The 18,640-nt window shown below is 34.9% G+C and overlaps 1 protein-coding gene across 6 annotated transcripts in view; it reads left to right on the top strand.

Annotated features, from left to right (window-relative positions):
* Positions 1–18,640, top strand: part of VPS13B (vacuolar protein sorting 13 homolog B) — a 765,148-nt gene that overhangs the window by 470,257 nt on the left and 276,251 nt on the right. For all 6 annotated transcript variants that reach the window (XR_013994784.1, XM_081070819.1, XM_081070821.1 and 3 more), the window contains 2 exons: positions 6,247–6,450; positions 18,093–18,219. Coding sequence is in view for 5 of the 6 variants with exons in the window: in XM_081070819.1 (XP_080926945.1) it covers positions 6,247–6,450; positions 18,093–18,219 (331 nt within the window). In the remaining variant the exon portion in view is untranslated. The remainder of the gene's footprint in view (positions 1–6,246; positions 6,451–18,092; positions 18,220–18,640) is intronic.

Here is an 18,640-nt window from a genome sequence, read left to right as displayed (position 1 = left end):
TTAGAATAACTGGAACTGGTTTTAAGTATGCATAAAACAAAATGAGCATATCTTATACTTGAAGAATAAATATCAATGAGTATTTTAAGTTGTGGGGGAAAACCGTACTTTTTGGATAATAAAGTAAATCAGTGTACCACTGTATATTTTCTGTATTTAAAGAATTGAAAATAAGTCAGGGGAAGTATAATAAAGAAAACATTAGATTTTATTTTCTATTTCTGAAAAAGGTTATCCTGTATTTTTAATCAGAGAATGATAAAGCAAATGTAAATTTTATAATATTGGTTAATTCTTCAAAATGTAGTTAATTTTTATATTCACCTAAACTAATAAGCCAGATGGCCTACCTTTATGATTTGTAATAGTTATTTAAATTTTACACTTGGGAAACTAACTGTTGGCAGAAGAAATACATTGATGTTTTATGGATTTGATATCTCCGGAGGCTAAAAATTTGTTGACAGTATTTAAGATGCAAGTATATTTTTAATTGACCAAAATTTTATGATAAACTGTTTCTTATCTTAAAAAGTTAAAGGTTTATTGCATACTAACAAGCATGCTATAGAACAGTTTTAGATTGATAAAACAGGTCAAATCAGATGTAAGTAGAATTCATTGAGTTTGATTAATTAAATTGAGGGTTATAGCTGCTCTGTTTGCTCAGCCTTTTATTTTTTTCAGAATCCTAATGTCTGCTTAATCAAGGTAAATCTCTCTTTTCTCACTTTCCAGTCATTTCACTTTTTATATAACACTTTATACAGAAGCTGAGGAAATAATCAAAGTAGAATGATTTTTTTGTAACACTTACTGAGGTTTTTATGATGTCGCAAGTTCTATGTTAGGCTGTTTTTATGTTATCTCACATAATTTTCATAATTAAAGCAAATTCAGATCTGTCTTTGCTCATGACTGTGGTGCTACCACATAATTTCTATAATCTTTTTGGCAAAGGAGGAAATGTTAATTTGCTAGGCAAGCCTGACCTGTAGGCTGAACCCCATCACCGGCAAAGGATGGGCCTAGAGCAGGTCTCTGACACTTTGAGAAAAAGGCTTATCTTTGGCTTAAAGCATTGCTGGACTGATAGCTTTACTTCCTTCCATGCTTCTCTCCACACCAACCATTCAGAGCCTCCTTTTCAGAATGTGTTGTTCTCTCACACCTTTGTGCCTTTGAACCTGTTGTTTCCTCTGCCTGAATGCTTCCTTCATTATATGAAATGGGATTGGGCTTTTTAAAAATTCCTTTAAACACTGTTTCCACTTTTCTGCAGTCCCTAGATCTGCGTCAGGTGTCTCTCCTGTGTGCTTCCAATTGCATTTTATACCTAACCTTTTATAGCATTAACTGTTTTGTAATTGCCTCTAAACTGTATGAGGGCAGAGACCTTTGACCCACTATCCCTAGGGTCTGGCACAGCGCCTAGCATGCAGTGCCCACTAAATATCCTTTGAATGAATGAAAGAATGCAGTTAGCTCATTGGAGGGCGGGCTACTGAGATAGGAGAATTTAGTTTTGACAGTCTGGGGAATAGGGAATAGGGAAGTTGGGGAATAGGGAAGAACTTGGTTGCTTCTCAGTTTTATACTGTCAGGGTTTAGTTTTAAAATAGTGATTTTTAAAAGTAACACGATGGAAGATATTAGAGGATAACCGTTATATTAATCCCATGGTGAAAAGAGTAACAAATATCTTCTAGGGACAGTGATGAGGAGAGATTTTAGTCCATGATAAATCGTAAAATCTTTTTTTCTATAAATCTTCCTAATATCCTCTTATTATCTGTTTAATCTCCACAGCATCATAGTTATGTTTCCTTTTTTATTGCAAATATAATTTATCTGGCTTTCTATCCTTGTCTCTTTTTTTTTTCTTAATTGCTGGAGGTTTGTCTATTTTTGGCTTTGTTGATCTTGTCTCTTTTTTACTATTTCTGCTCTTATTTCCTTCCCTCTACTTTTTTTATTTATTCTGCATTTTTATGTTTACCTCATTAAGTTTGAACCTTCCTTTTTTTGATAAAACAAACATTTTAGACAAGAAATTTCCCTCTAAGTGCTACTTTAACTACATCCCACAATGTATGATGCATAGCATTTGGTATTTAAGTATTTTTTTAATTTTTATTATTAATTTTTGACCACTGAATGACTAAGAAATGGGTTTTTATTAATAAATTTCCAAACATAGGCAGTTTTGCAGATTTTCTTTTTGAAGAAAATATCTAAATTGTATTATACTCAGAGGATATAGTCCATATGATTATAATTCACTGAAATGTGTATAACACCAACTTGGGTTTAGAAAATGCATGTTATGACATGTATCCATCATTATAGTATCATACAGAGTTATTTAATTGTCCTAAAAATCTTCCGAGCTCATCGTACTTAACCCTTCCCCAACCTACAACTGGCAACCACTGACCTTTTTACTGTCTTCATATATTTACCTTTTCCAAAATGACATACGCGTATAGTTGAAATATACATTATGAAGCATTTTCAGATTGGCTTCTTTCACTTAGTGTATCGATAAGTATTATCGATTGCTGTGCACAGACTTATTTTCAAGGCCCGATACGCAAGACACACCACCACAAGCCAGGATGAAGGGGTTAAAGAGTTTTATTACAAAGTGATAGTAAGTAAGACAAGACAGAGATTAGAGGAATATGTTATCATACCACTAACAAGCAAGGAGGCAATTCATCATACCACCAGGGCCTGGTCAATTAGAGTCGTAGAAACAGCAACGGCCTTTCATTAGCAGGGCAAAATCCCAATCAAGTAAAGTTATCAGCACGGGCGAAACATCATGCGCAGAAACAGCACCGGTAAAATATCAACAGGGGCAAAACATCATGCGCAGAAACAGCACCGGTAAAATATCAACAGGGGCAAAACATCATGCGCAGAAACAGCACCGGCCCTTCATCAGCACAAGCGAAACACCTTACAGCAGCCCAGGCAGCCGGGGAACAACTGTTGCTGTTGCTCCTCCGCTTTCTGGGGTTTTGAGGACTTCACTAACAACAGCAGCAAGGAGCCAATAAGCATACGCGTTAACAACACAAGGAACTGGTCTCCGATCTGGCTAGGAGCTGGGGCCAGTCCTTGGTACGAGATTAAATGTATCAGAGCTCAGCCCACCTGTACCAAGGCGAAGGCCAGGCTCCACATCCTGTAAATATTTTCTTGGTCCTTGGGAGGGTAGCCAATCCTTCCAAGGCCAAGCATGTATCCCAGCCACTGTGAGAGTACATCCCCAAATGTTCCCAGGCAGACCTTCATATATTCTATTCCTTACACTTAGTAAATGTCTTTCAATTTCCTTTATGTTTTTTCTTGGCTTGAGAGCTCATTTCTTTGTTGTGCTGATAATATTCGTCTGGATGGACCAGAGTTTATGCATTCACCTACTGAAGGACATCTTGGTTGCTTCCAAGTTTTGGCAATTATGAGTAAAACTGCTATTAACATCGTGTGCAGGTTTTCGTGTGGACATGAGTTTTCAGCTTCTTTGGGTAAATACCAAGGAGTGTGATTGCTGGATCATATCGTGAGAGGTTGTTTAGTTTGTAAGAAACTACTGAACTATCTTCCAAAGTGACTGTACCATTTTTCATCCCACCAGAAATGAGTGTTCTTTCCTGTTGCTCTACATCCTCACCAGCATTTGGTGGTGTCAGTGTTCTGGGTTTGGGCCATTCTAATAAATGTGTAGTGGTATCTCTTTGTTTTAATATGCATTCACCTGATGAGAAACCATGTGGAGCATCTTTTCGTATATTTGTTTGCCATCTGTTTATCTTCTATGTTTCTGCTCATATTTTAAAGATAGTTTTCAAAAAAAAAAGTTTAAACAGTTCTATTTTTCATGTGTGCTAATCCAATTTTGAAATCTTTGTGGGTCTTTTTGTTTTTCCTGCCCATTGTTTCTTCTGTATCTTACTCAGGTGCCTTCTTATCTTGTGTGAATTGTGAATTTTGTCTATTAGTCTGTCACTTCACTTGGAAATTCTTTGAGTGGAAATTGAGTTCATCTCAAGAAAATTCACTTTTACCTTTGCTTTTGCATATCATCTGGTGGCGCTATCTACCTGGAGCAAGCCTTTTCAGATTTATATCAAATTTGGTGATAGGCTAGGCCACCAACTGACCAAGATGTTTGCTGTAAGTCAGAATTTACATGGATCTAAATCAAAAGTTTCTTCTTTAAAGACTGTGTGTTCTTACTGCTGCAGACAGGTAGGTTCTCCGCTTGAGATTTGTAAAGATTTGTGTCAGTTCAAATTAGTGAATTGAAACACATTTACTGATTGTAATTGGAGAGGTAGTTTCTGACATCAAAAAATTTATGCTATATTAGGAAAGACTGACAAATCATTTTGATGTTATCGTTCTTATAAGTATAGAGACCTTAAGAGCACAGATTCGGGAAGGAAGGAGTTTGGAGAACGGATGATCAGGAACTGCTGCATAGAAACTGGAGTCTGAGCTGTGCCTTTAAGAATGAGCAGAATTACACTAATATTCAAATGAAAGGAGAGCATTCTACCAAAACAGGGGCACTCAAAATGTTACTGCCTCCCACCTGCACAATCATTCCTTTTTTCTTTGCCTTCATTAGGATAAATTGGAAGGGTTCATGGACCATTCCATGAGCTCTATTTCTAATGTAGTTTTTGGGTTCATTTAAAACTTTAGGCCACCTTTTGTTGCACACCCATTCCTAGATTGTAATATTTCTAAGTTAGAAAAGAGTAAAAGAAAACCAGGTTCAGCCCTAAACTTAGGAATAATGAAAATCCACCCATCTATTTCTCTGGCTCCTACTGTGGCTTCTTGACCAATGCCTACTTTTTTTTCTTGTTACCTTATTGTAACTCCCTCTAATATCCCTCCACCTAAGCTGCTTGCTCATTTAATTTTTCAGTCATCTCCCTGCTCCTCTCTTCAGTTGAATTCATTACCCTCAGCCCCCATCTTGCCTGACTCAATGCATACCATCTCCCTCCATTCCTGAGCAACTGGCCCAGGCATCTGCCATTTTGAGTCTCATTAATCATCCACTTTCCATCAATATTTGACCAACCTCTGGGCACAGTCTCACCCACACTGCTTACTTAGCTAAGGCATAGTCTTAAGCAGATGCTTATCCTCTTTCTGTAATTTTCATGCTAGGATTCATTGCATCTTCCCCACAACCCCCAATGCCCCCATTACTTACATTAGTGTTCAATTGATATAATTTATTTAATTGTGTTTTTTCTAATACCTGCAATTGTAGGTTTTTTCAGTATCTGTACTAGTAAAACTAATTTTATCCTCTATGTTGTTTCATTTTTTTTTTATTGAAACTTTCATAGTGGCCAAATATTATTTTCCTTTTGATAACTCACTTGAAAGCATTTGTGAACCAACAAAATTAAATAGTTCCCAAACTCACACAAACTTAGATTTATCTGGACCCAGAACCCTGAACCCTGTTGCCTGTTCTTACAACCCTACCATACTGGCTTACTATTTTCAATCTAAAACCGTCACGAAAAATTTTACCATTTATTTCCTCTAATTTGACTTTAACCTACTGATAGTTTTATTTCTTTGCTTAGCATTGGGTCCAGTAAGATTGAAGTCCCAGCTCTGTATGGGCCAGTAGTCCTCACTGTTTCTACATCCATGAACAATGTAGTCTTCTCAACAATTAAGTCTATGTGAACATAAAGACTCAAAGGCAAAGGGTAGGGGAATGAAATAAGTTAACAAGGCTCCACCACTTTTCCTAACAAGACATCAAAGGGCTGAGGAAGGTAGGTTATTATCACTGGAAAGAAGACTAGGTTTTGAGTCAGAAAATCTGGCTTTAGGTTGTAGTTTTGTCACATACTAGCTGGATAACTTTGGCTAAATCTTTCAACCTCTGAGTTATTTTCTTTTTAGTAAAAAAAAGAGATAATAGAGATTGAAATTGTGTCTGTGAAAGTACTTAGAAAAACTACAGTGCTGGGAATAACACAAGAAGTCATTATAAGGTAGATTATTGTAAGAGATAAAGTTTAGATACATTTTCAAGTCATAATATGCTGTAACTTTCTAATACCTGCCTCATAGATTTGATTAACCCAGTGTATTCATTGGTGATCCAAAGAACAAAAATGATACTGATACTATGTTAGTGAACAAAGTAAACAGAATATTTATCTGTTTCCTTTTTTCCCACTGCCTGTACAGGAGAGCCTTGAACTTAGGAATTCTTCGAGACCCTGGATCAGAAATTGAAGACAGACAATACCAAATAGACCTTCAGTCTATCAATATTGGTACTGCACAATGGGATCAACTAAAACCAGAGAAAGAAAGTGGCACAGGCGGGGTGCTAACAGAGAGTGAAAGAAATTCTCAGAATCCAGCCCTGGAGTGGAATATGGCCAGCAGGTAGGAAATGATTGAGAAATTTTCTCCACTTTCTAATATTTCATTGCCATAGAACAGTTGCTGATATAATCTTTAGCATGCCCAACCTAAGTGTTTTTGTATTGCTTCTGCCTTTCATGACAAACATAAAATATATTTTGTAATTGTAGCTGATGATTTTGCCTGGAAATCTGCTAGTCTTACTACTGTTAACACTGTAATTTTACAAATTTAAGATTGTGTCAGAATTTTTTTTTTTTTAAAGTTTGTTATTTGATGCAAGGTTCCAGTTCAAACTAAGGATACATTCACATTTTTCCTTGAAATCCATCGTATTCAAGGTCAGATTTATTATTTTAAGTCTCTTCTTTCTGCATATAATAATAAGATGAGAAAAGCATCAATGGTTCTGCATTGGTTTTTTTCAGTCCAGTTTAACTAAAAGCAGCTATGTTCACAGAAGACATTTTAAAAGGAATTAGCCCTGAATGTGAGCTATAAGATTTGTAGGAAGCCACTGGCATCTTACCTGGGCTATTCATAGTTCTCATCAGAAAGGTAGAGCAGCTTGCTAGACCAAAGTTGCTGGGCATTTAAGATACTTTTATATTGTAAAAAAATACATTTTGTATATTGTAAACAATTTTTATGATTTTAAGAAAGTGTTAATTCTTTTTCTTTTTTTTTAATTTATAAGATTCAGTAAAATATGTTGCTTATAACATAGCATATTGGTTTTCTTTAAAACATTGTATGCAGACTATTATATGCCTTTTGCAATGCCGATTGCTTTTTGGTTCTGCCTCTTTACCACGAAAACTATATTTATTCATGTATTGGCATTAACAGTAACAACATTGATAATAGATTATATAATGCTTATCACTTTACATAATTTCACAATAATGGTAGAGATGAGGACTGTTTTCCCTAAACCTATGAAGTAACTAAGGCCTAGACAAGATAAAAAACCTTCCTAAGACCAAATACTAAGTGGTAGTCTGTATTCCTTATAAGGTTCTTCTTTTTCGGTCCTCACATTCTTTTCTGACTTCACTGTGTTCTATTCATAATGAACTTCCTGAAAATACGATTGTCAGTTGCTACTAGGCTTTTGTATGTGATCGTCTCTTTACCTGGAACTCTCTTAGCCCACCCTTTCCATTTGCCTCATCAAGTCTCAGTAGACATCACATTTTCCAGGAAGTCTTCCCTGAGCTCCCATGATAGAAGGTTAGGTTCCCTTTCTGTATGTTCTTATCATATCACTTAGTGTATTTAATTTAATTCTAATAGCTATATACGAGGTCTGACAATTAAGTTAGCAAACTCATCCTGGAAGAAGTGCTACATTCCTCATTGCTGAATATCACTATGGTCAGCTTTGAAATACTCCCCTTGCGAAGCTATACACCAACGCCAGCGCCTCGTCCACTCTTCAAAGCAGTTTTGGAACACCATCCTGTGCATTGATTTATCCCTAGCACTAAGTGCTTTCATGACATAAAAGGTATAATTATCGCCCTTCATTGACAAGTGATTGAATGTGCCCCTGGGAAGGAGTGTAAATTTGGGTGAAAAATCTCTCTACTGAAGGTACACTTCAGGAGATGGTTGCAGATATTGAGCCATCAGCAAACAGCAGTCCCTGAAGGTGGCGGGTAATGAGTGTTTTGGTCCTGAATGTAGGATCTGAGTACACAGTACACATCTAGTACTCTGTTCCTGATATCCAAACATCACAGGATATCAGCCAGGATCAAGTCCCCTCATTCCTCCACTTCATTCATTTTTCAGGTTTAGATAGTACCAGCTTATAAAACTTAACAAATTCTATCATAGACAAAGATGAGCCTTAATCAGGAAACTTTATGACCATCTATCCTTAACTCAGCTATATCTCTCCTTAATTCATTTAATAAACAATTTGTGTGTGTATGTTTTAATAATTGATTGAGTTTGAAAGTCACATAATGTAAAATCAACCATTGAGAGTGAACAATTCAGTGGCATTTTGTACATTCACGATACTGTGTAACCACCACCTCGGTCTATAACCTCTGTCTAGTTCCAAAACATTTTCTTCATCCCTAATTAAAACCCCTTACCCATTAAGTAGTTTTTCTGCACCCCTCTCTCCTCTCATTGCCCCTGGCAACCACCAATCTGCTTTCTGTCTCCATGGATTTATCTATTCTAGATGTTTCATATAAAGAGATTCATAGTCGTATGATGGTTTGTGTCCAGCTCATTCACTTAACAGTGTTTTGGAGGTTTATGCACATTGTAGCATGTGTTAGTAGTTCATTCGTTTTTATTTCCGCATAATATTTTACTGTATATAAATACCATAGTTTGTGTATCCATTCATCCATTGGAATTTGGGCTCTTTTCCCCTTTTGGTTCTTGTGAATAATGTTGCTATGGACATTTGTATACAAGTTCCTGTTTGAGTATTTGTTTTCAGGTATTTGGGATATATACCTAACAGTGACATTACACGGTCATATGGTGATTTTATGTTTAACTTTTTGAGGAGCTACCAAACTGTTTCACAGCAGCTGAAACATTTTGCATTCCCACCAGTAGTGCACAAGGGTTCCAATTTCTCCATATTCTCAACAACACTTATTTTTTCTTTTTTTGACTGTAGCCATCCTACTGGATATGGTTTTGATTTGCATTTCCATAACGATTACTGATGTTGAGCGACTCTTCACGTGGTTGTTGACCATTATTATATCTTCTTCAGAAAAATGGTTATTCAAGTCCTTTGCTCATTTTTTTTTAATTTGGTGAATTCTAATTGATCTTTTTTTTTCCTGTTGTTGTTCGTGCTTTTAGTGTAATACCTAAGAATCCATTGATGATTTTTTCCCCATGTTTTATTCTGAGAATTTTATTGGTTTAGCTCTTGTAGTAAGGTTTTGTTGTTGTGTTTTATCTGTCCAACCTTATTCTTTTGCATCTGGATATCCAGTTGTCCAAGTACCAATTGTTGAATAGACTATTGTTTCCCCATTGAATGTTCTTGGCACCCTTGTCAAAAATTAACATTTTTCAGTATATGCTGTAGAATGTCTTTTACACTAGAGAAACAAGGTGTAATAACTTCTAATATGTGTCCATCTCTTGCAGAGCTCAGTATCTATTCAAAAAGACAGGCTAGTTAATTAACTATTAGAGTTCAGTGTGGATAGTGCTATGATAGACATAATTATAGGATACTTAGGATTATAGAAGAGACACATTAAAATCAGGATAGACACAGTCCATGTACTTGGGACATCTCAGGCTAATAAATGTGACAGACACATAAACAAAACGAATTAATCTAAAATTGGCATGGGTACAAAAAGAAAATTTAAAGAAAGAACTGAATGATTAATTCTATGGGTAGGTTGTCAGGGAAGGTTTCACAGAGTATAGGGCTTCTGAATTTGTTTCCACAGAGTATGAGTGGCAGGCAAGGGGAGAGAGCATTTTGAACTAAGAAAGCAGTAGATCAAAAGGCTAAGAATATGAAAATGTGACATGTTTTATTCACTTCTGAATACCTACCACATTATATCATGCTTTGCACATAATAGATGCTTAATAAAGATTTGAGTAAATTAATGAAACATTAAATGATTACATGATTAAGTAGAGCTAACAAATCAAGTGACTTTGAATTAGTATTTCTGATGAAGTAATTTTGATAAGTGTCTTCCAATGAGACAAGAAATGTTACATCTGATATAGCTTAGTTCTGATTAATCTTGACAGAAATATAAACAGATCCTTGATATAATTATATTTTTGTTTTTCAGTAAGTATTACAGGTAAAATAGATACCCAGTGAAAAATAATTTGTTCCCTCCCCTGACCAGTGTTAAATGTCAACCTTTAATTGTTTTAATTTATGCCTCCTGAGTATGTTATTTAGATTTTGTCTTTAATCACAATGCATCTATGTGTGTATGTTAGGGAGCAGGGAAGTTAAGCATAAAGAATCATCAAATTCTAAAATGTGTAGATCTTCTGCTTCCAAAATCTTAATTTTTCAGCTGGGGGGTTACATCAAGGTTCAGTCAGCTCAGCAGAACCATAAGTATTATAGCATAAAGATTTCTTCTAGGAATAAGACCTTATCCAATTATGAAAGAAGCTGGGAAGGAAAGGTCTAAGAGAGGGAGATGGGGAATGAGAGAAATGTCACTTGATAACGTGACCTAGGTAAAAAATTTGTGGCTCCCCAGGGAATCTTGGAAGCCAGGCATGTCCAGCGGCTGGAGGGGCCTCCAGGCTGGTAGGAGCAATCCATGGGGGTGACTGTGTCATGGGTGAGCCAACAGTGGCTGTTGGTCAGCACAGCCAATGGTCAACAAGAAGAGCTCATCATAAAGCTTGGAAGAGTGAGGACGAGCTGGAATCTGTCAGCACCTCTGCATCGGAGTTTCACTGCATTTAAAACAGCATGACTTTCAGAGTATATTGGCTACTATTTCCTTTAAACCTTCCATCCAAATCTCATACAAATTCCTCTCTAAACTCTGAACCATTCTTATTAGCAAGTTGTTACAGAACAAAACCAGTACAAGAAGCTAAGTGAGGAGGTTTCTTGGCTTGTCCAATAGCACTTAAAAGTAGAGTTAAGTGTAAAACCCTGGTTTGCTTCCTCTTTGTTAACTACTTCTGCTCAATGCTCTGACCCCTTACACTTATACTAAAATTCATTGTTAGTTAATCACTTTTTTTCGTTTCCTCTTAGTAACCACTTTTACTACATCTGGGCTTATTTTATAATCTGAGGAAATGAAGTGCTGAGAACTAAAATAACCTGTACTGATGTCTGCCATATGCAGGTTACACGTTCAAATCACTTTTGCTGTTTTTTGGGGTTTTTTACATAGTGATGTGGGGTGGGGGGGTAGAAAGTTTATTTTTTAATTTCCTGAAAATGCTAGTAAACCTTAATTCTCCAAGTTAATACTAATATAATTTTCTTGTTTATAGTATTGAAATATATAATTTGAATATGTTTTAAAACTATACATGAAAAATAAATCACTTAATTTTTATCATAGTACTTTTATTTGGCCCTATCACTACCTGTGTTTGATTTCCTTGAGTAAGTTATCTTTCAAACTTCATTGTCAGAGAAGTGTTTGCAGCTATTCATTTGTTTAAATATTTTGATGTACATGTACCAAATTGTATATTGTATTCTGCAGGCCTTTTCCCCCCACATAGGATTTGTTAAATCACTGGTAAGTGTTTGCTTCGCAAGCTGAATTTGAATTTGGCTTCACAGGACTGGTACATTGACTTTGGGTTGATACTAAAGTGCCTGAAGCATATATTATTGACCTTAATCCTGAGAGATTGTGACTATACCATCTGTGTTTTGATTTGTATTTTGTTTGACATGTAGTATTACCCAAATGTTCACAGGAGCTCTTGCGTATTTTGATTTGTGATTAATCAAACATGAGCTTTTCCCAGAATTGTACCTGAAATCGTTAATAACAAAGTGGAATGAAGCATTTTCTTTGTTCTTATTGTTCAACCTGAAAACCATCAAAACCAGCAGAAGATCTACTTCCATACCGTTAATAAGACTTTTGTCTTATTAATTCGTGACGATGTCAAACTAATGCCTAAGCAGAACAATAGAAGTTAGTCTAATTTGCATAGCTCCTGGTTAATGCCTGGAGTAACTACAACCTACTTGAATTGTATGATTTTTTTCTTAAAGAGATAATTTTTTATTGTATTTATTTATTTGGTTTCCAATGTGCTATTTTTATTTTCTTATTGTAGTTGGTATACAATATTATGTTAGTTCCAAGTATACACATAGTGATTCAACATTTGTATATGTTATGATGTGATCACCACACTGAGTCTGTAATAGTGTGATAACTTTGCACAGGTAGAGAAGGCTACTAGAATTGTACGATTTTATAGTAGCTCCCTTATACTTCATCGTGGCTTTACATGAGAGTATGCGATTTTTCCTCCTCTTAAGGTACCTGGGAACTGGGGATGAAGGGAAAAGTACAGAGAGTATTACATTCATTGGAAACATTCAGTAGGGGACCTAATCTTTTATCTCAAGGTTCTACACTTACTCAAGAAATTAATTTGTAAAGATATATAAAACATTTGTGAACAATGCTATGTGAACTACAACCTAAAATGAGGGTGCTTTTTAGGTTACATTTAAATAAAATGCTAGTACTAATTTAGTTTGGCAGAATTAAATAATGTTAAAATTCTTTAAAAAAAAAAAAACCAAACAAAAAATATCCCTCCCTTAAACAAATAAAATAATAAACCAAAACTATGGTTAATATATGTATGATGGAGATCACAAGTGCTACATTTATTATGGCCTCTAAAGAAAGCCTTATGAGCATGTCTATTGAAATATCCATTTAATTCAATTTTACTGAGATGTTCAATGAATAATAGCTTTGGTTATAGTTTCCAGTTGTTTATATCTGTGGTCTGGGACTCCTGTATCTGATTCTACTTGACAACTCTTTTCCCAAGGGGAAAAACTTCAAAGTAAACTTCATGGAGGAGGGAGAAACCAAGGGATTGCTAAAAGTTTCTCAGAGAAAATGACATTAAAAATTGTGTGTTGATGGTATAAAAATAACTACACAAAATAATCTTAAGTACTAGTCCTACCTTATGATTATTTTGTGCAGTTATTTTTTCTGCTAAACTGAGCTCCATGCCTCCATCTTTGTCATTGTATTACCAGTACGTAGCAGAGGGCCTGGCATGATAGTGGACTTTCAGTCCATGTTCTCAAAATTTCAGTGTAATAAATGCTATGAAAATAATATGACAGTACAATGTGATAAGGGTGACTGGAAGATAGATTAGGGCTCAGGGAAGCCCTACTCTAATACCTGAAGGACTAGAATGAGCTCTCCATGGAAATATGCCTGGAGTGTTTCTCTCAGGAGTGTTCTGAGCAGAGCAAAGACCCTTGAATGGGAATGAGTTTAGCACATTTAATGATCACACCTAGCTGGGAGGAGAGAAATAACAAATGAAGTTTTGGGTATGAAAGGACAAAACTATGAATGGTCTTGTAGGTCTATGTCAGAGAAAGTTTGGATTTTATTTTAATTGCATTAGAAAGACACTGGATAGTCACTGGTGGATAAAAAACAAAATGGATATAAACTCGGAAGTATTTTCCTTTTAAAGTTGTTAGAGACTACAAATTATTTATCTTTATCTAAAAACAGGAGGAATCTCTACAAATGAGTATAGTTAAGCAAATTATAACTGTTTTCCAAATAGCAGATTGTTTATAATAAATGTTCATTAATATTAGTGTTTTTCATATTTAGGAATATTCCTTATAAGGGATTATCTCACTTAATTTCCTCAACAAGTCCCAAGTATCTTCTGCTCAAGTATCTTCTTGCTGAAGCTCAGCTGTAATTCCATACCAAGAAAGTCTTCATGTTGCATAATAACTGTTCTGTGTGACCACAGACCAACTAGCCTTTTTTAATTCTGTTATTTTAGAGGAATATTTTGGAAACCTTAGTACCATTTTTCGTAGTCTTTTATATTATGTGATTTTTGAAGTATGGTTCTTAAACTGCTGTAATATTTCCCACAAAGTCATACCAAAATGTATGGAAGGTAGCAGAAGAACCTTAGCATAAATATGCTGAGCCCAAGAAAAATGATCACAGCCTTCCTAAACATGTATTTTCATGAGTGTGTGTGGCATATAATTATGTCTTCTTGCTTAGTAGCAATTTCAAAGAACTGTACTTTTCCTTATTTACAATCTACTACTCCCAGAGCTTAACAGAATAGTTATTGTCAACACATATGATTACTTTCCTGTTATTCAATTAGTATTTCATGATTGTTGATGTTTTTTTTATCCTCAGATAGGGTTTTATAAGTTTCTCTGGGATTAATTCTCTATATTAGATGATACAGGTGCAAATCACTGTACCATTTCTTTGTTTCTGTGGACAATGTAGAGATATATTAAATCATTGTTAGAGTACATCAGAGAAATATTTCTTCCACAACCTTCCTAACCCCATATGCCATAACCCTATATGCCATAACATGCAATAGATAATTTGTTTTCTCTAGCTGATTTTAATCTATTTTGTCTATCATAGGTGGTTACTGTTTCAGCAGGTTGTATCTAGTGGTGGATTTTATTGTATTTATGTGAACCAGGACTCATTGTGCTTCCTAAATCTGTGTATTCCTATATTTCCTCCGTTCTGGAGAATTGTCAGCCATTCTCTCTTTACTATTGTCCCTTTTCCTTTCTTTCTGTTCTCTCATTTTGATCTCCAATTTTACCTATATGTCAGAATTGCCCTTCTATGTCTCTTAACTTCTATTTTAAACTTTGTATTTTAAAATTTACTTTTGAACATTCCTGTAATTTTTTCAAATCTTAAATTCTGGTTTACTAATTTTTCTGGTTTACTATATTTCTTAAGCAAATATAAAATGCTGTTTATCCATCTATTATGTATTTAATTTTAGTAACTATATTTTTAATTTCTGGAAATCCTATTTAGTTGTTTTTCAAATCTGTTTTGCCTTTTTTGATAGTACTTTGGGTTTTTTCTTGAAGTTTTTTTTTATTCCATCCTATATGTCTTTAATAGCTGTAAACTTATTTTATTGTTCATATGTGGTAATTTCAGTATCAAAAGTTTTCAATGATGAATTTGATAATAGGGTTGAATTCTCTTGGTAATAAAGAATAATTTTTTGTGGAGTATATAAAATAATCTGTGATTTATTAGAGCTTATCTTCAGTGGTCTTTGTCTCTAAGAATCCTTTTTGTCAGTTTGAGGGAATATTTTCCAGAGGTTTTACATTTCTTTCTGATAGATGCCCCAAGTTTATCAAAGATCTGATGCTAGTTTCATGTAAATAATTCAGAATGGGTATTTTTGAACCAACATAGGTAGTATAAATTACAGCTAGGAAACATACATGAAGGATTTCCCATTATTTTTCATTTTCTAGGGAGATCTCTGTTTTTTTTCTATAAGCTCTCTTGCCTAGAGAGGCAAACTTCCTGGTTCTTCCCTGTGTCTGATGGGCAGATATTTTTCTGGCCCTTTAAGAGCCCTAGATATAGATAAGTAGATGATTTTAAAATCTTTGCCTATCAGAGATGTAAGAATTATCCTTTAGTCTTTATTCCCTTGATTTACTGAAGTGGTCAAGACCCTGAAGTCCTTAACAATGTGAGTTAATACTTTGAGTTTTGTTTCTGTCTTTTGTTATTTTAAACCCTAGACTATTATCTAGTAAAATGTTGGCAGAAATTAATTCTTGTTGAGGTTATTTTTCAATGTTACTGTTTTCTTTAGAGTTCGTCCTTCAAAACAGTTGAATCTAAAAACAATGATTTTTAAAAATGTATATCATCACCTCAAATACTAACGAGAGAAAAACACGAAAGTTTACACTATATACCAGAGAAGTTATGGTTTTATAGGACTGTTGACTTTTTAAATTTTTCTTTTCACTTCTAAAGTCATAGGTCTTTCTTATGTTATATAACTGATTTAATTCATCTCATGATGGGAAAAAACTTACGATATGGGAAAGCTATTTTTTCCTTCAGTGCTTTAGTTAATATTTGCTCTTATTTGGTTTCCTTTCATATTTCCCATCTTAAGGTATTTTTAATAAAAGGTATATTTTAGCACTCCCCTATGATAGTATATCACATTGTTTCTCACATTGCTCATTGTATGGAATTTGAGCTATTAGGTTTTAATTATGGTGTCACTCAGGATCGCAAACCTTTCTCTGTATGTACAGATTTAATACTTTTTCCTGTTACCCTCTATTCACCATATCTCTTAATTCTATAAAATTGACTTTCTTGAAATCCAATACCTGTGTGTCACAGAACCAGATGATCCAATTTGCTTTTTTGGCAAGCACCATATAAAGCTCTGCTCACTGCAAAGTTCAACAAAAGATACTAGTACTCTCTAGACTACTCTGCTGCAAAAGCATGTAAGAAGACTTGAGTTTTATCTAGGCTTTTTCGCAAGATAATTTAGGGCAATCTGTGATCTCCACTTGATCATTTTATACTATAAATGAATAATAGAGACATATTTATAAGGAATATTAAATTAATGATTCCAAGGAACTTTTGAGGTATGGCTTGCTAGTTAAACATACAATTGTATCATTTCATAAAATGAAAACTGAGAATATGATTAGCAGACCTGAGGATCTGTATTAGCACAAGCTTTGGTTTCTCGATATTGTTTTCCAGTTTCATCTTTCACCAGATATGCAATACTTCCTTTGAAATTATTAGCAATTTTGAATGTAGTGTAGAAATACCATGCTAAATAGCTAATCAAAAGTGAGAATGTATAAAGAAAAATTAAAATAGAGCCAAATACTATGGTATCAACTTGCCCTCCAGGACCAATTGTGGAAATTCTCTTCCCAATGGGTGGCTTAGCCTAGTCCCTGAACCTCCTTTCCTTATTAGTAATTTGAGGCTAATGATGATCCTTGCTTTACCTACAGGGTTACTGTGAAGAAGCATTCAGTATCAAAGTCACAAAAGCCATTTCATGAACTGCTAAGGGAGTAATAATCTGTGCACTCAGATGATGGTTCTTACAGCTTAAAAAAGAAAGGTCAAAGATTAAAAGTATATGCTTGTGAACCTAATGAGTTTGAAACGATGGTAGTTGTACACTAGAAAGTCAGATTTAATAAACTAGAAAGTCATATTAAAAATACGGGCCGGCCCGGTGGCTCAGGCGGTTAGAGCTCCATGCTCCTAACTCTGAAGGCTGCTGGTTCAATTCCCACATGTATCAGTGGGATTTCAACCACAAAGTTGCCAGTTCGATTCCTCGAGTCCTGCAAGGGATGGTGGGCAGCGCCCCCTGCAACTAAAATTGAACACGGCACCTTGAGCTGAGCTGCCTCCCAGATGGCTCAGTTGGTTGGAGAGTGTCCTTTCAACCACAAGGTTGCCGATTTGACTCCCGCAAGGGATGGTGGGTTGGCCCCCTGCAAGTAGCAATGGCAACTGGTCCTGGAGGTGAGCTGTGCCCTCCACAACTAAGACTGAAAGGACAACAACTTGAAGCTGAACAGTACCCTCCACAACTAAGATTGAAAGGATAACAACTTGACATGGAAAAAAGTCCTGGAAGTACACACTGTTCCCCAATAAAATCCTGTTCCCCTTTCCCTATAAAATCTTTTTTTAAAAAAGAAAGAAAAAAGAAATATTAAAAATAGCAAATCAGAAGTTATCACAAAGTAGTGAGATTATTGTTGGTAACAAAAGAGATAGTAATCTATTTGCAAGAACAAAAGGAATTCAAAACAATTTGTTGAAAGGTGCTAGGATGTGACTAATGTGAAAGTGATTAATTACATCTGAATTTCTCAGTGATTTTTTTTTTATTTGGTGTCTTTTATAACTTTGAACTTAAGTACTGAAGTTACAGAACTATGACTATGAAATATACAAATAGGCACTCTCAAAATAATGTGATTTTGTCATACATGTTTATAGTACAAAGACTTCTACAAATTTAATGAAAAAATATTCTTTAAATAAATGAAATGGCTAATAATTTTGTACTTTTTTTTTTTTTAGCATACGGCGGCATCAAGAAAGAAGAGCAATTTTGACTCCCATTTTAACAGAGTTTTCTGTCCGAATAACTGGAGCACCTGCCATCATTTTCACTAAAATAATTTCTCCAGAAAATATACATACTGAGGTTAGAACTTAATTTAGGTTTAATTTTCGTCTAAATAATGGAGCAGCTCCTCTTTGTATGTTAAGGTTTTCGTAGTTCCAGTGCACAGACTGTCAAATTAGCTTATTAATAAGTTACTGTTGCGACTAATAATTGTTGAGCATTTTCTAGTACTGTTCAGCTATTGTTTTTTATGTTATAGCTCATTTAATTATCATAATAATCCTATTAGCTTCTCCTTCTCTGCTCATTTTACAGATGAGGAAACTAAAGCATAGAAAGGCTAACCCCAATAACCTGTCCACATTTTCATGATAATAAGTAGTCAAGCATGGTATGAACCCATCTGGTCTGGCTCCAGACCATACACAACTTCTACAACCTCTTTGTAATGAAAGCAACCGTAATCCTGACAAATAACTTAAGAGTTCTCACATGGGTT

This window comes from Rhinolophus hipposideros (assembly GCF_964194185.1).
Source record: "Rhinolophus hipposideros genome assembly, chromosome: 13".
In the NCBI taxonomy this organism is placed as follows: Eukaryota; Metazoa; Chordata; class Mammalia; order Chiroptera; family Rhinolophidae; genus Rhinolophus; species Rhinolophus hipposideros.
This window is presented reverse-complemented; position numbering and strand designations above follow the sequence as displayed.